Source organism: Hyperoodon ampullatus (assembly GCF_949752795.1).
Source record: "Hyperoodon ampullatus genome assembly, chromosome: 4".
NCBI lineage: Eukaryota > Metazoa > Chordata > Mammalia > Artiodactyla > Ziphiidae > Hyperoodon > Hyperoodon ampullatus.
In genome coordinates, this window is record NC_136917.1 from 40,289,037 (window position 1) to 40,315,686 (window position 26,650).

The 26,650-nt window shown below is 40.5% G+C and overlaps 1 protein-coding gene across 11 annotated transcripts in view; it reads left to right on the plus strand.

The window, feature by feature from the left end:
- Nucleotides 1-26,650, plus strand: part of EBF1 (EBF transcription factor 1) — a gene marked incomplete at both ends in the record, with an annotated part of 393,806 nt that overhangs the window by 239,088 nt on the left and 128,068 nt on the right. For all 11 annotated transcript variants that reach the window (XM_079701898.1, XM_079701899.1, XM_079701894.1 and 8 more), the window contains one exon: nt 12,820-12,901. In XM_079701898.1, coding sequence (XP_079558024.1) covers nt 12,820-12,901 — 82 coding nt within the window. The remainder of the gene's footprint in view (nt 1-12,819; nt 12,902-26,650) is intronic.

Sequence of the window (26,650 nt, forward strand, 5' to 3'; positions counted from 1 at the left end):
TGAGTACATCTGGATTTCAGGTGACAAGGATTCTCAAAAATAACAAAACAAAACATGCCATTACCTCAAACGCAAAAACTACTTTTTTTTTTTTTTTTATTATGAGAGGAGTCCCATTTAGTGGAACCACAGGGCTCCTTATTTTTAATTACTTTTTTAAATTAAAAAATGGGCCCAAAGAAGCCCTGCCCTAGCCTCACAGACAAATGACCTGCTGCTAATTTGGTTGTTACACTTTAGAGCAAGAGATGCAAACTGGGACTCCACTCCCAGATCTGTTATATCTGGCCCTTATATTGTCTGGAAGATTGGCAGACTTCACACCTAATATGTATTTCCAGCTTCTCTCGAAATGCGAAACTCTGGCAACACTGTCCCCAAGTTCCCCCGTGGAGTCAGTTAGCTGGAGAAGAGTGAGGCTGCCCCACGTGGACCAGACATCCTCTCTTCAGTTACTACAGTTCCTGGTACTGTCTGAGGTGTTACATGTAGCCTAGTTCACTCATTGTAGTTACCTACCTGGAGAGATCTATCTATCTGTCTATCTGTCTATCTATCTATCTAACTATCTATCTATCTATCTGGACAGAGAGTTGAGAGGGGGCCATAGCATATTGAGATTGTACAGCCTGAAAGTTACCAGGGCTCAATAGAGTAGAATATTCTCTGTCTTTCACATACACTTTTTTGGGGGATCCTTCCTTTTGCTACCTTCTCAGCTTCATCATTCTGTTAACATCTCCATCTCCACTTTCCTCCTCCTTTCCTGGAGGGCATCGGATGATGTGAACTCCTCTATATTCTCTCCTCCCCACCTAGCAGAGTTTCCTTGTCCTGTGATCTCTATTAGGTGGGATACTAGTGGATTTTATTCTATTATGGTTTCATCTCGAAGAATAGAATTTTCCAGCACACACAGCCTCACATTTTTCTAGGTTCAACTCTAAGAAGAATGGAGCCCATCTCTGTTTTGAGCCACTCGGGCAAAAGTCCTCCAGCTAGCTTGGATTGGGCCTGATTGGCTTGACTTGGATCACATGCTCATCTCTAAAGCAGTCATATAGTTGGGGGAGTGATGCCATGACTGGTCAGGCCTGGATTACAGGCACTGCTGTGGCCCAGGTGTGGAATGACTTCATAATGATGAAATACAAGGACTCTTGGGTGAGAACAAGGAAGTTTTTCAAAAGCAGCATGGAGGACTGTTATCAAAAATAGGGGAAAATGGATTCTGGGCAATCAACTCACTGATTCCTTCCACAATCTGGACCCATTCTACAGAAAAAAAGTATGGATAAAACTTTGGATACAACATTCAGGCATTCAAGAGCCGTATGTAGACCATCCATTGACTCTAGATTAAGAATATCTGGACTAGATAATTTCTAAGTTCTTGTCCCATTTTACTAAATGATCAACCAATTTTTGTGATAAAAGCTTCTTTGGAGTTTTGTTTCCAGTGTTTCTGGTTTAAACTGAAGCTGTTTAAGAGTGACTTGTTGGGAGGGGAGGGCAAGGGAGTGTGACCTGTGAGCTGCAAAGCACCCTCAGAAAGTCTCAATTATGTCATTGTTCATCTACAATATTGCTTTAGCTTCATATTCCATCAGCATCCTTATGATATCATGAGAAATAGTGCTTAATAACATGTCAGAGTCTATTTTGCATTACAATTTTAAAATGATAAATTTCTTCTTATATTTTTATGAACTAGAACACACAGACTTATTGGATCGCCCATAATATAAACTGGAATAATTTGGAGCTCATGAGATTATTGTCAGTGCTCTGTGGGCATGATGCCCACTGGTCATTTTTATTTGGAGACTGATCCTGAGCTTTAAATCCAAATTAAGGAGTCACTTGTTTTTGTCTGAACTTCACTTGTGTGACATGTTGGAATGCAGTGATTTTTTTCAGTGAAAGCCATTGCTCAAATTAAATTCATTATCCCCAGTGGTGTGTGAGTCTGGAGGATGGGAGGCAACACAGAATGATGCTGAGATTGGGACGAGGAAGGATGTGTCCAGAAAAGTGAACAGACAAGGGGAGTGAGATTTTTAAAAAAGGGATGTTGATGGTTTAAATAGGCTTCGAAATAATTTTCATCCTAGCAAGACTTCTTGCTTCTCTCTTGGGGAACAGCTTCTTCAGCTGATGCCTTTATCTTTTCTTTCTTTTTGGTAGAAAAATGAGCTTATTTCTTTTCCTTGAAGCAAAAATTTGTCAAGTATCAGCTTTCCCTGGCAACCAGGAACTCCTTTCTTTCTCTGTGGCTTATATTGGACAGGAGGTGGGGTGGGTGAATGAATTTAATTTTTCTTTTTACTCAGAGGTGATTTGACATAAGTTTTTACACCTGGTTTCAATGACACATGATTAGATGTCCATCCCTTCTGTGCAGTTCACTATTTCTGGTGTATAACTTTGCATTTGTCACATGGTATTGACATGACTTTTGACTTTAAAAAATAAATTAGATATCAAGGCTCAACATTCAGTGTACATCCGAATTATCTGAGTATCTTATCCCCTAGCTTACTCCCACCAGGGCAAGTTTCCCAGATAATTCTGACATAGGTGGCCTGCACTTTGATGAGCTTCTATAAGGGCAGGGGTGAAGTTGTCTTCTGTGCTTGAGCTTGGCATGTAGTAGGTGCTTAGTTAATACTTAATGAAGGAGGGACTGAATAATTTAATGGATAACTTAAAGAAATAGGCTGAACCAAGAAATAGCAAATCACCAAGAGCTTTAACCACTGGGTTTCAATGAAGTCGTCAGAAGGGTATGTAGAATTTTGAAGAGAGGTGATCCATTTCATACTATTAGTTACATGACATTTTGTCCCTTTGGGTTATGCTTAAATGCTTTAATACAAATGGCAAGTTTAACTTAAATAAAATATTTTAAACTTTTATGTTGAGGAATTTTAAAGTAGGAAATTGAGGATACCAATGGTGTGGAATCTGCCCAGTTGATACTCTTTTATGAATTATGCATATGAGAAACTAATAAATTATCTACATTTTACAGAGTATGAGATGGACTGCTCTTAGGTGTTCCCATTTGAATTAACTGGCATATCTTAGAGCATAAAGACTTTGGCAAAGACACTCATCATTTTTAGTTCCTAATTTATCCATTGCAAAATGGGGGCATCATTCCCTAGGTTCTATTCTGAATGATATTCACTTCAATTTTTACAAAAATTAAGTTGTTTGTCTTTTCTTAAAGTAATGCCTATTCAGAAGAAATTCAGAAAACCGAGAAAAAAGTGGAAAAAAGAAAGATGTCATCTTTGTGCTGTAATTTAAAGTTAACTGCCATTAATACTAACGGTCAATCAAGTCGGATATTTACTTACTGTTTTCCAAATACAGCTGTACCTGGTGCTGTGGGGAAGACAGAGGCACTCTAAAGGTGTCTGCAGTGCTATGGAGCGGGCAGATGATTACTCAAGTGACTGGAGTACAGAATGTGAAGACCGAGTGTGACCAGAGCTGTAGCAGAGTGGAGGAGGAAATGATTAATTCTAGCTGAGGTTCTTGGGCTCAGTGCATTTAAACTGCACCTGGAAGATAAGTCGGATTATGGGAGGGTGAGATGGTGTGGGGTTGGGGAAGGCATTTCAGACCCAGGAATCCAGCCTTTGGGGAAGGCAGGAAGGAAACTTCATGTTCAGGGCGCAGGGTGTATCTCGACGTGACTGAAGCGAAGAATGCAGGAAGGTAAAGAGTAGGGGACCAATGTGCCTGGAAAGGTAAAATCTTGACATTATTAGGGACTTTGACCAATCCCCTGATCCAGCCATGGCCGGAACACTAACAACAGATTAATACTTTATGAGTATTCAACCTTTCTTGGTAATTACTCAAAAACCCTATCACCTGCAGAGTCCATTTTTTCTCCCCTGGAAATTCTATTTTTAAGTGGTTTTGAAAAACAATAGTGACTTGGGTGTTCAAAAAAACCCTCATGTTTCAGTTACTGTGGATTTGAACTTCTTGATCTTTCTCTGGTGTCAGTCACCTCCACAGGGGAAATTAATATCGAAACTCTGAGAGTCTTTAGGAGGAAAAGTGAAATTGTAACATCAGATTCTAAATGAGTCTGCTTTAAAATTTTATACACATAGGTATTAAACAGAGGGGTACTAAAAGCCTTTTATTTTCAACCTGTGGCTTTCTGTCTGCAAGAAAGACATTCAAAGATAGTGACTTGTGGAACTGGTAACCACAGATAGTATAACTACACCCTTAAGGTGATGTTCACTGACTCCTCCCAAGAGACCCAGGTTACACTGATTTTGCTTTGGCCATCATTCTCTGAACTTGGTTTGACTCTATTACCAGACCCACTGGTCATTAATTGTGGTTAAAATGCATTTGAAATAGGCGAGGGTGTTCATAAGCAAAATTGAAACACATTAACATTTATAACTGGGAATATTCTAGTGGCAATACCAGAAATTTGTATGGTGACTTCAGCTCTAATCTTGAATGAATTTGATGATGCTGATAAGAGAATAGCTAGATATAGTCAATGATCTGTACTCCCATGATAACTATCATATATATAACATACAAAGGAATGTAGTTTCATGGATGTGGGTTTTGGAGCCAAACTGCCTACATTCAAATCCCAGCTCTACCACTTACTTGATAGGAAACCTTGGACAAATCTCATGACCCCTCAGTAGTGTTATCTATAAAATGAGAATTGAGATAATACTTCATAGGGTTGTTGTGAAGAGTAAATGGATTAATACATGTAAAGCACTCAGAACAGTGTCTTGTACAGGGTACACTCATGTGTCTGCTCTAGCACCTGCTAAGTTGAGGTGTTGAGGCTCCTCCTACTTCACCTTTTAGGCCGGGCTTTGTGGGATGGGCCATTGTTATTGAAACAAAGTTGCCACTGCATTTGCATCTTTTCCAGCCTGGGGAAGGATTTGCACCAGTGACCCAGAAATGCCTGTCTCAGATCCTATCCCTGGGTCTGCAGGAACTCTGTGCCATGTGATTCATTGCAGATCATGATCCTTGTAATGGAAACAGTTTAAGACAAATACATTCTCAGTCTATGCCCAGCCCCAAGAAGGACAAATACTTGGGTTTGTTTTTTGTTTTGTTTTGTTTTTTAATTAATTTTTATTGGTATACTTGATTTACAATGTTGTGTTAGTTTCTGCTGTACAGCAAAGTGAATCAGTTATATATATACATATATCCACTCTTTTTTTGATTCTTTTCCCATATAGGTCATTTACAGAATATTGAGTAGAGTTCCCTGTGCTATACAGTAGGGCCTTATTAGTTATCTATTTTATATACAGTAGTGTGTATATGTCAATCCCAATCTCCCAGTGTACCCCTCCCCCCTTCCTCCCTTGGTAACCATAAGTTTGTTTTCTACAACTGTGACTCTATTTCTGTTTTGTAAATAAGTTCATTTGTACCATTGTTTTAGATTCCACATATAAGCGATATTATATGATATTTGTCTTTCTCTGTCTGACTTACTTGACTCAGTATGACAATCTTTAGGTCCATCCATGTCACTGCAAATGACATTATTTCGTTCTTTTTTATGGCCGAGTAATATTCCATTGTATATATGTACCATATCTTCTTTATGCATTCCTCCGTCGATGGACAATACTTGGTTTTGTTATCTGCCTCATTCCTGCTGCAAATCAAACGACTAGTGTGACTCAAAATGTCTGCCCAGGGCCAGGGTTTCTACCTTAATACATTTAAGCAAGAAACACTTGGCATTTGAGTAATCTTCATAAAAGAGTATCCCTGAAGATGAATGCCTGCTCTGCCACACCAAGTTCTACAGTTCTTTGGATGTGTGATGCTTTCTCATTTAATTTCCAGTCTAACCTTGTAGCAGTTGGTGTAAGCTACAGCACCCTTGCTCTGGCTTCCCTTCTCCATGTCATTTCTAAAGAACCGTGATTTATTCTTTCCCCATCGGCCACCGGTTATTCTGTCCTCCCCTCTCACTTTCCTGGTGCTTTTTTCCCACCTTTCAGATTTGACTTTTAGCTCCATGAGACCTGTTAGTTGTGGGTCCTTTTACTGAAAACTATTTTTAAATTCTTTCTTCTGCTGCTATGCTATATCCCAAACACCTTTTTCTTTCTTTTTGGTAAATCCTTGCCACTAATTATGTCCTTCCATTATGACCCAGCTTGAGCTCTGAGGTCATGGATGCTTTTCAAGTTGATCATGTTCGTCCCTTCAGGCTGAGAACACTTTCCAGAAATGTCTAAGATCCGAGGGACCTTGGCCAGGGGAAAAGGTAAACTCCTTGAAGTCAGTGGCCAAGAATAGGGGCAGCACATGCTCTCCCTCTGGGATCCCCAAGATAGAGCCACAGCTTGGTATCATTCCACCTCCCACTGCGGGAAGGGAGGAGAGAATGTGCCTCATCTGCGTAGAAGCCTCTCTGTGATCCTAGTTCTCCTCTTCCTGCCTTCCTCATCTCTCAGACAGAACGGGGTGGGGGGGTGTTGAGTCAAGGCAGGTCCTCTCTCAGCAGCGTACGTGAATATCAGGAAAGGAGAGGAGGTCAGCCAGGCAGTGAGAAACCTTTGCCCTCACAGAGGTTCAGCCTCCTTAGCCTGCCCTGGTGGCATCCCTAGGATTTTGGCAGACTTAGGGGTATCATATTTTCACATGCATGAACTGTACTCTACAACTTTTCCTGTGGACTAGGAACCCAAAAATGTTGACATTGAAAATAAAGTTTTCTTTTTCTAGCTGTTTTCATCCCCTGTTTTGAAGGGAGATCTATTTTTCATGGCAGTGGCCATAGACTCATGTTTACCTCTTCATGGAGGGCTCCCATGGAGTAGTGATGGCATTTCTGAAACAGTCTCTGGCATCTCGGGCGGTCTGGATAGGGATAGGTGCTTTCTGGTTAAATATTTTTAATTTGAGAGAATCCTTGTACTCCTGGAAAGTCTTCCTTGGTTACATCTGGGCAGTAGATCTGGTCCTGGAGCAGGCAGTTCTGAGCTTCGTCGTCAAGGCAAAGAGGGTGGCTCAGTCTATGACAGGGACTCCTCCAAAGTGGCCCTTTGAATCATGAGGCATTTCTCTCTCTACCCTCCAGTGAGTGTGTGTGGGAACAGCTTGAATTTCACACAGAAGGGACCCCACAGTTGTTTCCACACAGCTGTTTCCTTCCCTGGGCCAGCGTGAGTCTCCGTGTCTTGAATGTCTTTGAGAAGGATCGTCTGCCACATAACCATCTGTGGGCATAAGTCAGAGGAACTTTCAGGGAGGCTTAAGACTGCAAATGGGGCTTTTATGTCTCAGTTTAGGTGTGCCTTGATGCTTTTCCTTTCCAGCCTGGACATTATGAGAGCGGCTGAAAACATCCAGACATGATTTTTCAGAATTTGGGTGGGGGAGGTGAAAACTCAACCTGCTCAGCCCAGATCTATTGCAACACTTTGCATAATAATTAGTGATGTATAAGCTGTTGCCTAATGGACGGTTTTACTGTGTATGCCCTTCAGTTGTGACTAGCTGGAGTCCTCTGTGATTTAAGCAACTACCTCTCTCCTTTATGTCTTGGCCTTTGGGTAGAGCTGCTGTAGTCATTATTATCTCTCTTCGGTTTCTTTTTTATTTCTTTTTGTAGGTCACTCATTGAAACCTATAGTTCTCATCAGTTACATAGATCTTGGCTTCTTTTCTTAACCTTAGCATTCAAAGAGAGAGAAATACTTTCTGTACCTGAAAAATCTCAATATCTCTGAGTGTTAGTCAGTGAGCAGTGGCCAGGGACAAATGATAATGAAAATAATTATCTCTTCTTCTGTGCCAGGTACTATTTAAACACTCCACATATATTACTCATTTAATTCTCAATAACCCTCTGAAGTAGTTTCTTTTATCGTCCCCATTTTACAGGTGAGAAAATTGAGGCACAGAGAGGTTAAGTAACTTTTCTAAAATCACACAGTTAATTAAAGAGTAAAGCTAGAATTATGATAAAAGCCACACCATGTTGCTAGGGGGGAGGTACTGTTAGTCCCATGTTTTTTTGAAGCCACTGAGGTTCAGGGAATTGTAGAAATTTACCCAGGCTTGTCTTATCTTTAACCCAGGCTCCTGTCCAGTATACTCTACTGCTGTCTTCATTTTAGAATGTTCCCATTTCTACCCTTAGGAGGTCCTGGATTCTGTTTAGTTGTACAAATATTTACTGAAAACCCATTGGTTCTGAGTCTTGTGCCATGTGCTGTGTATACAGAGATAATTTTTTGTTATTTTATGTCCTCGTATGGATGGGTCATATCCTGTTGGCTAATTTCATCAACTTTCCTTTTGGAGGAGCCTAGTGGTACCTTTGGTATCCAGCACTGTGCTTGTCACATGAAAGCTACTCCTAATACTGAATATCTATTGGTTGGTAAAATGTGATACAAGGAAATCACTGAATAAACAGTTATGTTCTACAAATGTGTGTGGTCGGTTCAGTTAATGTTCAGTGATGGGTGATGTCCTATATTAGCCTCATTGGTGAACCTAAACACAACTTTCAATAGGATGTCACTTTTGGTTTTATGACTGTCACTTTCCTAATTGAGGTAGTAGACTAAGTAGTGCAGTAGCTCCGGTGTTGAGCTTTTATTGGGTTGGCTTTTGAAAAGCTAACACTGTATTGGAAAAATCATGCAACTAGAAGTCAGGACATGTGGATTATAGTTTTATCTCTCACAATGATTATAACTGTGTGAGTATTGTCGTGTCTTCTGATCTCTCAATTTCCCCATATGCACGACGAGGAAGGTAGACTCAGTGTTGATTTAGGTCACTTACAAAGTCCTGTAAATCACGGAGAAAATTCATACCATGATGAGTCCTTTGGGCTAATATAGTGTAGTAGTTTAGTTTTGACTGTAGATAAATATCTTAATTTTGTTGAGTCTTAGTTTTTTTTTTTACCATTCATATGGGTTGATCATTCCTGGCCTGCCTAATTTGTAGGACTTTTGTGAGTATTTAGTGAGATTCTGGGTATATAAGTGCTTTGGATAATATAACACTGTATGAACACAAGATATTATTCGTATGGAAAGTTAACGGAAAGGTGTCAGGTTTCTCGCCACTCCTCCCCCCTACCAAAAAAAAAAAAAAAAACCCTGGAGTTTGGTCCTGGTTGGGCTGTTTCCTGTAGTTTATGGAACTCTTTGGAACGCTAAAGGGTCAATACGGGCTTTGTCCTGCTTTAGGTCAGTTTCCCACGGTTGGGGTAAGGCTGCACACTCTTTCCTCCAACAACGTTATCAAACACACCCGACACTCAAAATGTGGTAATTTGTTAGACAAAAGTGAGGTTTTGAGTTACACTAACCTCCGCTTTGTTCAAAGCACCCCCTTGGAATCTGAGATCTTCTCCATAGGCCAGCAGAAGTGCACGTGTCCCCCAGGTTTACAAATGCCTTAAAAACAGCCTGATAAATCATCCCCCAAGTTTGTGTACCATGTCTAACTTCGTGTCTCGGTGGGGATATTTTTAACTCCTGCTTCTAACTCCTCTCAGTTCCTTTAAGGAAGTGTGATCCGAAAGGGTCAGACATTTGGCATCTACTTGGGGAAAAACTTTGAAAGAGTTCCTGATGCTCCCCCTGGGGTAGGGCTGCCTTTCTCCAAAAGAACTGGCCCTTCAGAGTGTCTTTTCCACATAAGGGCTTGTGCGAGGCCCCAGGCACCAGTTGATGCCGTCTCTTCCCCACGACAGATGGTCAAGCCTTCAATTTCAGCTAGTGATCTGCTGTTGAGAGGGCGGGCAGGAGATTCTGCCAGCGTGCCAAGTGACAGGGCTGCTTAGGGTAATGGGGATCTGGTGTGTGCCCGGCATAGCTTTTGTGCTAACGATGGGCTGGTGACAGGTGCCTCGCCCCGGCTCATCGCTGAGACAGAAGATCCCCTGCTCCCTTGATTCTCTTTCTCTCTGGCAGAGCTAGTGTCCTGTTTGCCGGTCTTTCAAAATCCATTTTGGCACCAGATGGACCCCCTCACGGTGGCTAGCAGTTGTCTGACTTGAAGATGTCAGAGGGTGTGCTGACAGCTCCTTCTAACACAACCTGAATCTGGCTGTCGAGTCTGGGCTCAAATGGCTTAAACACACACAGGCAGCAAATATTATCAACCCTGGGGACCTGGGAATGGGAGCCGGGTGCCCACTGGATGGAGAAAGGCAGCGACGTCTCCCTCCACAATATTCATGTTGACAGAGTGGAAGTAATTGTACTAATAATTAGTCTTATGATTACACTTATTTGTGCAATTGCCATTATAGTACAGTTGCTGTCAATGGTACAATTAGTATTAATATCAATACTGCACTACTTCTATTATTATTAAAACTACTATAGCATAATGGTTAAAAGCACAGGCTCTGTGCAAATTTGAGTTGATTCACATTTAATAACCTTTGGGCAACTTAACTTCTCCAAACCTCAGTTTCCTCATCAATAAAATGGGATTCATATTAGAGTTTATTTAGGAGGCTCGAGTTGGGAAAATGCATTTGAAGTTCTTAGCGTTCTGAGCACGAAGTAAGCACCTAATACACGAAAGACATGATTATTATTACTGCCACCATCACCATGCTTACTGTGTTCCAGACACTATGCATCATTGCAGTTAATGTTCACACTTGCCTTATATGGTAGGGACTAGTATTATACCCAATTTATAGATAAGGAAAGTGTGGTGCAGAGAAGTTCAGCTATTTATCAAAGTCACACAGCAGTACATGTCAGAGTTTGGATGGGAATCCCATTCTGGGTATTTCTAAGGGTTGTGGCTTTTCTGTCATACCAAGCTGACTTTTACCGTCAACTTAGTGATAATCAGCCCTGTCCTGGGGTTTGGGTGGCTTTTAAATATTCCCTTCCAACGAGCTATGTTTGGAAGAAGCAGCCAGTTTTCACATTTCAGGTGTCTTTGGATGTAGGCTTGAACCCCAGCAAGATGGCAGACTCACTGTCCCAACCTCCACCACATTAAACAGAGTCTGACAGCAGTGTGTGATCACTAGAACTACCCAGCATTTGCCTCTGAGAGTTCAGAGGAAAGGGACAGTGCAAAGGCACTTAGGATTGTGACCACTCTCTCAAACTCCTTTCCTTCCCCCCAGACTACTACTGAAGTCAGGAGTCAGCATTGGCCAGTTGGGCTAGGGAATGACAGTGTTGCTCTTTGAGCTGGATTTCATTTTACACAGTTGGGTTTCAGCAGTGTTTCATGAGAGTCATTTGTCTTGTTCAAAATGTTGATAAACTTTAGCCTCTGTGGAGAGAACCTGGAAGTAGGGATGAAGGATTGTTCAGAAGCCGGCTTTTACTGATGAGCAGTTGAATGTTGCATGATGTTGAAAGAGCCATTTCAGGAAGATGTTTACATTTTAAAATGTTATTTTTGGGTTGACAAAGTCATTGTCTCTCTTCAAAGAGTTATTCCCACGCTATACTTCCCTCTTGGCAGATTCTAAGAGACCATGGAGGAGAGAGATTCTGCTGGGATATGTCTCAGTTTGGTTTTCAGAAGTTGGCTGAATTTGATGCATCTTTGTGCTATGCTGTCATTACAGAGGTGTTATTTGGTTGATAGGCTTTGTACTCAGAGCTAAGTCCGGACTGAGGCATCCTGGAGTGATAGTTCTTCACAAATTATGTGTATTGAAGTAGGGATTTTACTCCAGTGTAGACTTGAAGTGGAGAAAAGGTGAAGACAAGAAAATTCCTATGAGAATTTAACTAATCAACATTTTAATGCCGTGTAATATTTTGGGAAAATATTTGGGCCTGAAATTCACAGCACTAAAAGTAAAAAGGAATGAAGAACTTTTGGCAGCTTTTAAAATGCTTCTTTCCCCAAACATAGTGGGGTGGAGAGGTTTAATTGTAGGTGGCCAACAAGAATGCCCTAACTGGACACTTTGGATCCTGGCTGCCTTTCCGTGATGAACTTTAACAACTGCCAGCTAAGAAATATAGAAATAACTCATCTAGTTTATCACCCAGACCAGGACACTTTTGAAAGTTAAAGTGGGTACTGTTCACACTTACACTAATACAACTGGTGTAAACTAGAATTATTCCTGGCAAATTGGGACCTTTGGTCACCCTAGCCAGTAAAACCCATGGATCTCACTCTAGAATCAATTCAGAGATCAAGGTGGCAGTGAGGCAGGACGTTCCTTCTTCCATCACAAATAGCTTTTGTCTATAGCATGCATGTAAGGAAAACATATGGGATACGTTCAAGAAGCCAAAGGACTTCAGTCAGTATGTGAATCTTACCTACTTCTCATAAGTACTCCTAATTAGAATATTTTATTTGGAGATGCTAAGATAAAAAGTGTTTACCAACTCCTTACATTCATCTAGCGTGTATCTTGCTGGTTCATCATCTGTGAATTTACGGGGCTTAAATTACATGTTGTTGTTGGGGACTCTGAGTAATTCTCAGGCAGTTATCTCCAGTTGGACCCTGCCTTAAATTATGGGGAAGACTTACCCTCTTTATGAGTGAAAATACTTCCTTGGGGCTTAATTCTTTAGTGACATCTGTTGGCAGCACAGAGAGCATTCTCTTCATAAAGAAGGTCCAGCTTGGATTCAAAACAAAGGCTAAAGCTTTAAACAAAATACTGGCTCTAACATCATTCTGAATATTTCAGGAAACGTGCAGAGAATAGAATGCATGACCCAGAAGTGACTTACTACTTTTTTCCCTTCTGTGTCAGGACTGAAATGCTAACCGTGATAATTTTTTTCTTCACAGGTTCTTCTTGAAATTTTTCCTCAAGTGTAACCAAAATTGCCTAAAGAATGCGGGAAACCCACGTGACATGCGGAGATTCCAGGTGGGTCTGTCTTGTCTTTCTTGTACCTCAATAATGACATGAGTATTGGGAGAGGGTAAAAAAGTCTTAGGTGGAGAAGAAACAGAGTATCATTGTTTTCCCAGAGGTGAAGAGCAGGTGAGACTTTGGGTCCCCAGGTCTCTGTACTCTAGAAGTTCTTGTTTTTATTAGAGAAGAATTAGGACTGAGCCACCTGCGTTCACTGGTTGAAGCAACGGTACCCTTTGAGCCTAGTTTGGCTTCCCAAATGGACTCATAAGCTTAAACCACTGCAGGTTAAGTGAAGTACATACAAAATGATGCATCCTTTGCCAAAAGTTCTACAGGTAGAAAACTGGTAAATAGGAGCTTTGTGCTGTTTTGGAATGATGTCACCTTCCTCCTTCCTTTCTCTCTGTTTTCCTTTTCCAATCTTGGAAATTGTTGTCAGTAATTATCTATTAAAAATGGACCCCTGAAGAAGCAGAGCATATCTAGGGCGGTATGGGTGACACTCAGTCTGTTTCAGAAATGTCCTTGTACAGCAACATGTAAATGTTTTCAAGCATCAGTCATATCTGCCACCATTTAAAGCATGCGTGGTATGTTAACCTCATATAACTATACATTTACTAAAGGAAAAAAGATGTGAAAATACATGTGTTAACTTCCAAGACACAGACATGCTGGTTGGGTTTTAGGAAGGGTTGCTAAGTTCTAGATACATGCTTCTCAAGCCCTGAAGTGCTGAGAATCCTCTGGGGATCTTGTTAAAATGCTAATTGAGGCGTGAGATGTGCCTGAAATTCTACCTTTCTAACAAGCTCCCAAATGATGGCAAAGCCATGGACCACACTTTGAGTAGCAAGGTTCTAGACCCTTGTGTTGCTCTCCGTCTAATTTTATGACTGACTCATTTGCATGGTCAATGTTAGTTTCTCCGCCAGAGTGATGATTCATCTATGGATGCCCATGGGGTCTGTCAGTGAAAAATAGCATGGTGTTTAAGGTATGTTCTTAGGTATAGTTAGTCTGCTTTAAGTGTAGATAGAAATATATGATCTCTGAGAGGATCTTGACAAATTTTAGCTGTATATTCTCCGATGGAGAAAGAGAAGGGATGATTCTGGGCACTGATTTTTGGATGTCAAGATCTCTTAGTCTCCAAGATGATTATTTTTATTATTATTATTTTTAACATCTTTATTGGAGTATAATTGCTTTACAATGGTGTGTTAGCTTCTGCTTTATAACAAAGTGAATAAGTTATACATATACATATGTCCCCACATCTCTTCCCTCTTGCATCTCCCTCCCTCCCACAAGATGATTATTTTAATAGGTGAGACTCAGTAGTCTCATGAAAGAACAAATTCAGCAGAAAGAAGACATTCTCTCCTGAGATTCTGAAGCAGTTCTGGGAATCATTTGGCCTTGCCACCTTTTGTCCTGACAGATAAATGGGGAGAATCCCTAGATTCCTAGTGTTCTGCAAAATGTTTCTCCTGGGGAGCTTCTGACCAAGTGGGTAGACTTGGGTGCTTTCATTCCCACCCAGGACATTTTGTGTTGAGTTGGAGTCAGTTTTGCTGGTGAAACATGTGATGCTATTAAGTATGTGTTGCTAAGTGTCTTGGAACATGAGGTTGGGTTTCAGTACAAACTGTGTTGTCACTTACCTTGGCCTTGAAATGGGCCATAGATCTCCTTTGACCAAACTTGCATTAAGAACGAGGCATATCCAGGCACGAACCAATCGATGTATAATAAACGTGTCTGGTAGACATGTGTGATGCCTTATGAATACTGGGATCAACTTTACTGTGCTTCTCAGGGCAGAAGAGTTAGAGATGGACTTTGGTGACACCAGGAATCTAAAAGAGTATGTGTGTAAGACTTCTGGGGCCTTGTTTTTCTTCACAGGACCTGCCAGTGAAATGTCTGAAAGCTTTGAATTATAGGAATGTAGCTCTTGGATGAGATGAGAACCAACTCAGTCTATTATTTTTGAGAGTATCTAGAATGCTTTATTTTTTACAGACAAAATAGTTATTCTTTGTTTAGCATAAGGGCTATTAAATCAAGGAGGCATGAGTTAGATTTCTGCAAAACCTCAATTTCCTCAACTGTAAAATGGAGTAAAAATGATATTCTGCTGAGTTTGCAAAAGACAGTATTTTGTAAGCATAACTAATTTGCACATGATCAAATATAAATGTAAGCTTTTGGAGAGAATATTTGCTATAAACTAAAGCTGGGTCATTAGTTCAGTATCGGGTTTCTCAGCCTGGGCACAAATGACATTTCAGACTGAATAATCCTTTGTTTGGGGGGGGTGTGGATTTGTCCTGTTTATCATAGGATGTTTAGTAGATATCACTGGCCTCTACCCACTAGATACCAGTAGAGAGACCATCCCCCCACCACAGTCATGACAGACCACAATGTCTCCAGACATTGACAAATGTCCCCTTGTGGGGGTGGGAGTGCAGAATTGCCCCTGGTTGGGAATCACTGGTTTAGTCCTATACCTGATGACCTCTGACTCTCCCTGGAAATATCTAGCAACTTAAACTCAATGAGCCCTAAACTCCATTGTCAGCCTCGGGTTTTTTTTGTGCATGAGCCTCCACCCCAAGCTGGCTTCTCTTCCTGTGTTCCCTGCCTGGGTTCATTCCTAACTGCCTTAAGTGCTGGGGAGATGACTGTTTACATTTGTTTCTGCATTTCAGGGTGTTCCGTAGACATATGTATGACTATATGTGTCCATGTGTGTACCTTGATGTATGAATATGGACATTGTCCGTAATGATGATGATGAAGCTAACATTTATTGGGTACTCACTATGTGAGAGGTATTGTGCTAAGTATTTTACATGAGTTATCATATTTATCTTCACAATATATGCAAATAAGGTTTAGGAATGTGCAAATAGGGATTATTCCCATTTTACAGATGAGGAAACTGAAGTTTAGCAATTTGCCCAAAGTCACCCATCTACTAAGTAGTGAGGCAGTGATTCAACCCAGTCAGACTCAGATGTTCTCTAGTGTCATGGGACAGTAAATAACTTGTCCAGAGCCTGTAGGCAGATACTTAGTGAGGCAGTAAAGAGTTTTCTCGACATCTGAGAGCCCCAGTGGCTACCCGTGAATATGTGTTAGAATCCCGGGAAAGCTGAGGAGCATTTTCAAAAGGGGTATTTGCCCTGAATAGAACCTAAGGATACCGTCTGCATGAGGGACACTGGGATGCCAGCAAAGCTCATCAAGCAGTGCGTGGAGTTGTGTGGAAGGGGAAGAACTTGAGCACTGTTTCTGATCAGAGCCACAGTGTTGGTCCGTGTTTATTCACATGAACTTTAGAGAAAGAAGCTGTCGCTCAGAAAACTGCCTGCGCTTCACCTAATCGATGGAGGTTTTAGCCAGTTCTCCAGGGCAAGAAAGACCCCTCACCAAATGAAGCCTGAGTCCAGTGGCCCCTGACAGCTCAGAGAGCTCTGTTCAGAAATCACACTGAAGTTCCCAACTGTTAGAACTAAACCAAGAGTGGGAGGATTAGTTTTCCCTGCAGCTACCCTGGCTGACAGAGGTGTGTCCTAGAAACATTGGTGGGACTTTTCCTATGAATGGGCATTGGTTTCCATCATTTTTCTCATAGTACGCTAATTGGGAAGCTGGTTTCAAATATTTTGATGTCACTGCTGCCTCTGGGCAACGGGTGGGGGGAGTGAGAGAGTGTCATTTTGGCACGAGAAAACTCCGTTCTACTCTTTACATCTCAATGTGACTTTTCCCCGTTATACCGAAAACCCGAGGCCTGGAGACATCTGAGTGAGAAGGCACTCTTCTGCCAATTCAGTGGGCTCCCCCCACCTGTCGTGGGTGCCGCTTTTTCTCTCACCCCGTTTTGTATGCTTACCGGGCCAGCCTGATCGTCATGCAGCCATGCCAGAGCGTGTCTCCTCTGAACAGCAATCAGGGGCCTGTGTAGGTGACTGAGGAGGACATAAGAAAGGTTGTTGATCTCTTGACACGTAAAGACTTTCTGTCAAGCAAACTCAGACTCACAGCGACTGAGCTTCTGGTGTGTAAACAGAGACTGCTTAATTACACAGGTCATGTCAATTAGTGTGACCTTAGCATTTTCAAGAAATTAATCACTTTCTGTAGAGCTCGGCTGTGTTCATACTTTAAGGCAGTATGGAATAAACCTTGTAGAGAATCTGGTACAATCTTTTTTCTTTTCTTTTTTTTTAATAGTGGATGTTTTCTTTTGAAATCCCCAGGCTGTGGTTAGGGTAACAAACTTGCTTAAATATAACGGTGGATACAGGCTTCATTCAGTTCTGGCGGGTGTGGGGACATGGGGAGGAAGAGAGAAGGAGGGAAAGCTGTGAATGAAGACAGCTCATGACAGGGAGAATTTCACTGTGACTAAATGAGCCCATTTCTTCATCTTGACACTAAAAACACACTAATGTCAAAGGACTGTGTTAAAGCCATGTCACAGGTCTGGTTTTTAACTGACAGGAGCTAGACAATTCAAGGTTAAGATTTAAATCCTTATCAATAGCTTTCCTTGTTGGGGCTGGCAGAGTGGGGTGTTGAGGGGAGGAATAAGAACTGGGTACAAGCTGTCATCACAGTAGATGCCATAATACCTGGAGGCTGGGAAGTAAATTTCCAGGTTCATCTTATCTCTTTAACAAAGTTTTCCATAGGATGTAAATCTCTATCTGTGTATAAATGTTAGCTCTGTAACTACATGTGAACATAAATGTAAGATATCTTTGTTCCTGCATGCATGCCTGCACTCAGTAGTATTTATTGACATGGGAGGTGGTGAGTATACCGTGATGAACAAAAAAGACCGAGTGTTTGCCCTAATGAAACTTATATTCTAGTCAGGGTCTATTAGTTAGGTTAATACTAGCTGCTGTAAGAAATAGACCAAAGAATATATAATGGCTCGTGTACAAGAGAAGGTTATTTCTTGCTAATGTAATGGTACAAGGCAGGTGTTCCTGGTTGGTGAGCAGATCTTATACATGAAGTAGTTTGGGGACCTGTGTCTCCACCATTCCCTAGAACCTCGTTGTCTCCATCCATCCAATTGAAGGGTAAAGAGTGCATGCAGGGGGCACGTGGACTTCTTAAACCCTGGTCTTCGAAGTGATCCTTGTCAAATCTGCCCACATTCTACTGGCTAGCAGTCTGTCACACAGCCATGTGTAACCACTGAGGGACCTGAGAGTGTCTAGTTGTACCACCCAAGAAGAAGAGAAAATGGGTATATAAGGAACGATTACCATCAGCTGCTATTCTGTGTACAAATAATTACACATCATTAAAATTTTTAATTATTGCTATAAAGGAAGTGAAACAGAATATTATGAGAGAGAATACCAGTGTGGGATCAGGGATGGGAACCTACTTTAAAGCAGGTGACCAGGGAAAACTTCTGAGGAGGGGACTTTTAAGCTCCGAGATAATGGATAAGAATAACTCATCCTAGGGCTTCCCTGGTGGCGCAGTGGTTGAGAGTCCACCTGCTGATGCAGGGGACACCGGTTCGTGCCCCGGTCCAGGAGGATCCCACATGCCGCGGAGCGGCTGGGCCCGTGAGCCATGGCTGCTGAGCCTGCGCGTCCGGAGCCTGTGCTCCACAGCGGAAGAGGCCGCAACAGTGAGAGGCCTGCGTACCGCAAAAAAGAAATAACTCATTCTGAGAAAAGCCAAAAGAATTTTTTGAGCAGAGAGAAGGGCAAGGCCCCAATTCATGTTTATCTCACGTTTATCTGAGGAAACGAACAATCTTCTTTCACTTACTAGTCATTTGGAGTGAGGGCTTCGGAAATAGGAGAAATGACCCGGTTATTCTTCCCAAATTCCCACCAAAAATGTCTGGTCTTTCAAAAATGATGACATGTTAAATGACATTAAAAGGCAGCTCTCTGCCCCCCTTTTTTGGGTGAATTCTATAAATTTTGGAGAATCCTCGTTACTTATTCAGAAGCCCACAGTGTATGATTAGAGGATTCTTAAAATATATGCCCAACCCCTGCAGTTTTGGTCTGCTTTTAAAGGCGCTTAAATAAAGAAGGAAATATTCTTATCCCTTTTATTTCTCTCCCACTGTCCCCCGCCCCCTGTCTTATATTATTTTGACAAACAGCACATCTTGCAATTAAATTCTTTACCAACAGAACGCTAGGGGCCCGAGCTGCCATCCCTCTCTTCCTACAGAAGAATTTCAAGATGCACCATGCTGATTAATTATACTGAAAGCAGCTCTAATGATAGTTTCAGAATACAGGATTAATTCACATAACATGGTAAATACAAATGGTGGATTTTCAACCTGATATATTAAACCATTACGGCTTACTGGGCAAATATGTATTTTGGCATGAGCCTTATGCTGGGCCTTGGCAGAAAATATGCATCACTGAAAAGGAATCCTTATGAACGGGATTTGATGAGTGGTAGCTCTTCACTAGGAGGAAATATATTCCTACATTAAGTACAGTTGCTATTGAAAAAAATGTAAAATACATTAAACGATAGATGTAAAAGTGTTTGGTTTGATCAGTGTTGCCAATGGATATCGGTTCTGAGGATGCCTATACCTACTGAGACTTACCAACAGAAGGTATTCTTATATTCTTCCACTTTTTAGGTTGTAACTTATAGAGCTCTTAGTATGTGTGAGACCCTGTACTAAGTGTTTTACATGTATAATTTTATTTATTTTTCTACCCTTTTCCCCTTGTTTACTTTCCTCCAAATGGGCACATTGGCCGCCTTTCTCTTCCATCATTTCTCTTCCCCAAATATACTAAACTCATTCCTGCCTCAAGATTTTTGCGCTTGCTATTCCATCCCCCTGGAAATTCTTCTGCCATATCATTGAATGGCTGGATACTTCTTATTACTCAGATTTCAGCTAACATGTCACCTCCTTAGAGAGGCCTTCCTAATCATCCACTCAAAAGTAGCTCCCATCTAGGCGTCACAACCCTCTCCTCATTTTATTTTCTTCTTTGAACTTGTCACATTCCAAAACTTGCTTTCATTGCTTATTTATTTATTGTCTGAAAACCCTTTTTTATTCCCAATGGGAACTAAGCTCTTGATGGGCGAATACTTTGTCTTGTTCATTGCTGCTTCTCCAGTACATAGAATAATGCCTGGCACTTATTCCTATGATTAAATGACTTATCTAAGGTTACAGACTAGTAAATGATGGAGTCGGGGTTCAAACTCAGCACTGTCTGACCCTGGAAACTGAGCTGATGACTAATATGCTACTTTCTTTCTCCCAGTTTCCATACCTGTGTGCCACGGTCCCATCGGCAGAGAGCACGCATGGCAGTTCTGTATGTTTGGGCTTACTGCTACTTAAAATGGCCAATGGGAACACATAAATGGAGAGCACCAGTTAAATGCTAATGACACCATCAAGAGTCATCAAAAGTATCCTGATCCAGAGAGAGAGAAACTAGGTTCAGATCAATGATGAGCTTTTTATGTCTACAGTGTGTCACAGTTCAGGAGACAGAAGCTGAGTCTAGTTTCCAATAGTCCAAATTAGTCTAGCACAAGAATCTGAGGATTTAGAAGTGTCTGTTCTTGTCTTACTGTTAAAAGAAGAGCGATTTTTGCCTTGAGCCTTAAAGGGCGGATTTAATGCAGCTACTCGCTCCCTCACTCCTGCAGTTCCACTCTGTTACATCCTGTAGGTTCATGCGTCCTCCATAATTTTTAATGAGTTATTTGGGCTCTTTCAACCAGATAGAAACTAGCAATCAGGCTGGTTTCAGAGAATATCTCGTTTCATATCAGTCAAGGATATTTTAAAGGACAGAGTTAATGAAGACCCAACTGCAGCAGACCATTTTTATGTAAATAATACCTAAAGTGTGGTCAGCCAGATAGACACAGCGAAGTGTACTGGAAGAGACCAGAAGCAGGGGAGAGAGGGCCTAAGCCAGGAGCTTGTCTCGAGAGGCCAGAAGCTGTTGTGGGCAAGAGAAGTGGACCTGGAGTCTGAAGTTTCCCTTCAGGTTTGCCTCTGCTCTTAATTTGTCCTATGGCCTGGAGGATGTTTTTAAGTCTCTTGGACCTCAGTTTTCCAAGCTGTAAAAGGAGGCATTGGACAAATTTGCAGTAACATAACTACTAAGGACTCCTTTTGTGATTTTCTCCTACAGACGTCTTGTGGTGACATATTTTTCAACGTTTATTCAGCATTTATTGAGTAAGAATCACACTATTTTAAAATTAGTCAAAGCCATGTGAAACTGCCAATTTAGAGCTTCTCGTGTGCATGAGATAACCGTGTTTCCACATAGAACTGTTATGATCCCATATCAATAAAGGAAGGTTACTGAATGTTTTGGTATGCATCCTTACTATGGATGAATTTAGGATGCCCTCTCTGAAATGTTGTCCCCAGTACAACATTTGAAAACTTGTAGTTGGAAGCCACTAGATTGGCTGATCTCTTGGTTCCCTTGTGACTTGTTGGAGGAAACTATAAAGAGTAGTTCAGTAGACAGGTTGGATGTAGAATGTGGGCTGTGTGAAGTAGAGGGTAGAATTTTGATCCGTAGACTTTATTTTGTAGAGCAGTTTTAGGTTTACAGAAAAATGAGGGGAAAGTACAGAGAGATCACATATACTCCCTTAATACCCCCTCCCCAGTTTCCCTTATTATTAACACCTTGCATTAGTGTGACACATGTGTTCCAATTGATGTGTCAATACTGATACACAAGATTGTTAATTTTTAATTAACATCCATAGTTTACACTAGGACTCACTATGATGTACATTCTTTGGGTTTATACAAACTCATGATGTTATGTATCTACCATTACGGTATCATATAGAATGGTTTCATTCCCCACCCACCCCCCAAATCCTCCGTGCTTTATCTATTCATCCCTCCCTCCCTCTTCCCAAACTCCAGGCAACCACTGATCTTTTTACTACCTCCATAGTTTTCCCTTTTCCAAAATGTCATTTGGTTGAAATCATACAGTATATAGTTTTTACAGGTTGGCTATTTTCATTTAGCAAATTGCATTTAAGGTTCCTTCATGTCTTTTTGTTCCTTGATAGCTCATTCCTTTTTTTTATTTTATTATTTTTTATACATTTTTATTGGAGTATAATTGATTTACAATGTTGTGTTAGTTTCTGCTGTACAACAAAGTGCATCAGCTATATGCATACACGTATCCCCATATCCCCTCCCTCTTGAGCCTCCCTCCCACCCTCCCTATCCCGCCCCTCTATGTCATCACCAAATACCAAGCTGATCTCCTGTGCTGTGCGGCTGCTTCCCACTAGCTATCTATTTTACATTTGGTAAGTGTGTTTATGTCAGTGCTACACTCTTACTACGTCCCAGCCTCCCCTTCCTGCCCCGTGTCCTCAAGTCCATTCTCTACGTCTGCATCTTTATTCCTGCCCTGCCACTGGGTCCATAAGTACCATTTTTCTAGATTCTACATGTATGCGTTAATATACGGTATTTGTTTTCCTCTTTCTAACTTACTTCACTCTGTATGACAGACTCTAGGTCCATCTACCTCACTACAAATAACTCAATTTTGTTCCTTTTTATGACTGAGTAGTATTCCATTATATATATGTGCCATATCTTCTTTATTCATTCATCTGTTGACGGACATTTAGGTTGCTTCCACGTCCTGGCTACTGTAAATAGTGCTGCGATGAACACTGTGGTACATGTATCTTTTTGAATGATGGTTTTCTCTGGGTATATGCCCAGTAGTGGATTTGCTGGGTCATATGGTAGTTCTATTTTCAGTTTTTTAAGGAATCTGAATACTGTTCTCCATAGTGGCTGTATCCATTTACATTCCCACCAACAGTGCAGGAGGGTTCCCTTTTCTCCACACCATCTCCAGCATTTATTGTTTCTAGATTTTTTGATGATGGCCATTCTGACTGGTGTGAGGTGATACCTCATTGTAGTTTTGATTTGCATTTCTCTAATGATTAGTAACATTGAGCATCTTTTCATGTGTTTGTCGGCAATCTGTATGTCTTCTTTGGAGAAGTGTCTATTCAGGTCTTCTGCCCATTTTTGGATTGGGTTGTTTGTTTTATTGATATTGAGCTGCATGAGCTGCTTATAAATTTTGGAGATTAATCCTTTGTCAGTTGCTCCATTTGCAAATATTTTCTCCCATTCCATAAGTTGTCTTTTTGTCTTGTTTATGGTTTCCTTTGCTGTGCAAAAGCTTTTAAGTTTCATTAGGTCCCGTTTGTTTATTTTTGTTTTTATTTCCATTTCTCTAGGAGGTGGGTCAAAAAGGATCTTGCTGTGATTTATGTCATAGAGTGTTCTGCCTATGTTTTCCTCTAAGAGTTTGATAGTGTTTGGCCTTACATTTAGGTCTTTAATCCATTTTGAGTTTATTTTTGTGTATGGTGTTAGGAAGTGTTCTAATTTCATTCTTTTACATGTAGCTGTCCAGTTTTCCCAGCACCACTTATTGAAGAGGCTGTCTTTTCTCCACTGTATATTCTTGCCTCCTTTGTCAAAGATAAGGTGACCATATGTGTGTGGGTTTATCTCTGGGCTTTCTATTCTGTTGCATTGATCTATATTTCTGTTTTTGTGCCAGTACCATACTGTCTTGACTACTGTAGCTTTGTAGTATAATCTGAAGTCAGGGAGCGTGATTCCTCCAGCTCCATTTTTCATTCTCAAAGTTGCTTTAGCTATTTGGGGTCTTTTGTGTTTCCATACAAATTGTAAAATTTTTTGCTCTAGCTCTGTGCAAAATGCCATTGGTAATTTGATAGGGATTGCATTGAGTCTGTAGATTGCTTTGGGTAGTATAAGCTCATTTCTTTTTTTTGCTGCATCATCCTCCATTCTGGGGATTACCAGTTTGTTTATCCATTTATCTATTGAAGGACATTCTGGTTGCTGATGCCTTTTATTTAGTCGATTTTTTTTTATGGATATAATCATAGGTTCACATGCAGTTGTTCAGAATTATACAGAGGGAACCTGTGTATCCTTTACCTAGTCTACCTTATAGTAATATTTTACAAAACTATTGAGCAATATTACATTGTACTATACAGTATTTATACAGGATATAAACATTGATACAATCCATCCATGTTATTCACATGTCGCTAGTTTTACTTGTACTCATCTGTGTGTGTATGCTTTTAGTGCTATAAAATTTTATCATGTGTAGGTCTGTGTATCTATCACCACAGTCAAGATATTGGACATTTCTGTCCACACAAGGATCCCTCCTGTTGTCCTTCTATAGTAGCCCCATCCACCTTCCCTCTGTCCCTAATCCTTGGCAACCACTACTTTGTTCTTCATTTCTAAACTTTTGCTATTTCAAGAATAAATAAATAGAATCATGCAGTGTACTAGTTTGCTATCATTGCTGTGACAAAATACCACAGACCAGGTGGCTTAAAAACAGGAATGTATTTTCTCAAAGTTCTAGAGGCTGGAAGTCCCAGCTCAAGGTGTCAGCAGGTTTGGTTTCCTCTGAGGCCTCTCCTTGGCTTGCAGATGGCCACCTTCTCACTGTGTCCTCACATGATCTTTCCTCTTTGCATGAACACCTGTGTGCCCAAATTTCCTCTTCTTATAAGGACACCAATCAGATTAGATTAAGTCCCACCCAAACAGCCTTATTTTAACTTAATTACCCCTTCAAAGGCCCTATCTCCAAATATAGTCACATCCTGAGGTTCTGGGGTTAGGACTTCAACATATGAATTTTGTGGGAGACAAAATTCAGCCCATAATATGCAGTATGTAGCCTTTTGGTACTGGCTTTTTCACTTGACATAATTCTCAGGAGATTCATCCAGATGTATCAATAGCTTGTTCTTTTTTATTGCCGAGTATTATTCCATGGAATGTTGCTTAATGCCTTTTTATTTCATGTACTTCTGGTCAATGCATTTCATGCCTCATTATTAAGGGCTCTGAATTAGTGCAAACATAGAATAAGCTAAACCCCGAGGTAAGGAAGCCATGTAATAGACCAACTTTAGCACTAATTTCCTTACACTGAATTATCATATATTAGCATTGAAAACCAAGATTTATAATTTTTAAATCATTATTCAAAATTACGTTGCTAAAGTGGTTATATTTTAGAGGGGGGTACTGCCTACCAAAATATTCTAAATTTAAACAGTGAAAATATTTTTATGATTTAATTTTCCCCCAGCGCTGTATTTGTTCTAGAAATATTTAAAGATACAGATTTCAACTCTTTTTGTTGCTTCTGTCCTAACCCCTTCTTCCACATGAGCTGCTACTTTTGTTAATGTGATCTGCCACTCATGACTGAATTTAGCTGCTTGTGTCTTTTTGAAAATCTGCTCATGAGACAGAGATCATGCTTCATGAATCTGAGATAATATAGTTGAGACATACAGGGTCTCCGGCTTGATAGGAAGGCAAGAGGGACAACCTAAGGAATGAGAGCAAGGAAATAATTACCAGTAAGAAAACTCTCAGAGAACCCCTCATTCAAATGAAGTATTGGGGAAACTAGACTGCATTGATAAGATGCAGAAAATTTATGAACTGTTTTCAAAGCTGTAAGGTTTTATTTCATTTCAAGCCTAGAATGTAAAAGGCCAATAGGAAAATGGTTTATAGAAAGCAAAATTACATAAACCATTGAAACTTGCAATTCACAAGAGGTCTAAATTATATAATTATATATCATGAGCACGAAGGTCTTTAAATTTGTAAAATTTCAGCGTTAAACTGATAGAGCAGTGAATGTAGAAGAAATAATTTCTGTAGCCTTGTATTTAAAATAACAGTTTATAGGCTCTTGAACTTTTTGACGAGATCACCAACAAAGCAACAACTATGCTACCACTGCTAACATTTGCTCTATAAGAACTGGGAACCATGCTAACCACTTTAAATAATATAAGCCTCACAGTAACCTTATGAGTTAGGTACTATTATCATATCCATTTGAGAGTCAGGGACACTGGGGCTTAGAGGGGTTAAGTTACCTGGCCAAAGACACATCAGCTAGGAAAGATTGAGAGTCAAAAGTCATAAATTTTGTGTTGAATTCTTTCTAATTCTAAATAGGTGGGGGTACATAGTAAAAATAATAACCCTCAGAGAATTTAGATCCAGGATATAACAGAGCAAATTTCTGAACCACTGATATGAGCCAAGAAGTCAGAAACTTCATTGTAAAATCTCCAAAGTCTGTGGATACCTGTGAACTTCCCTTCGCCCTTTTTATCCCCTCACCTGGAGGGTTGGATGCAAACAGAAGATACCATGGAACACAGTGGGTATTCATCAGCACATCTCTGGATTGCTATACTAAAAAGCCATGCCCCTCCCCCAAATAGAAATTTACTTCCAAAAAATACAGGGATAAAAATATATATGTATACAACCCTAAACATGTCCACCTGGCTTAATACTTATTTCAGGAGGAATAAATTGAGCATCCTCATGAATAAGTTGGAACAATTTATTTCAAAACCATTCTATAGCAGCACTGTCCAGTAGAATATTCTGCAATGTTCTATAACTGCCCTGTCTATTATAGTGGCCTCCAGCCACATGTGGCTACTGACCACTTGAAATGTGGCTATGGAAACTTGGGAACAATGGAATTTTAAATTTTACTTAATTTAAATTTAAACAGCCACATGTGTGATTATTGTATTAGTACAATACTAGAGAGTAAAGTT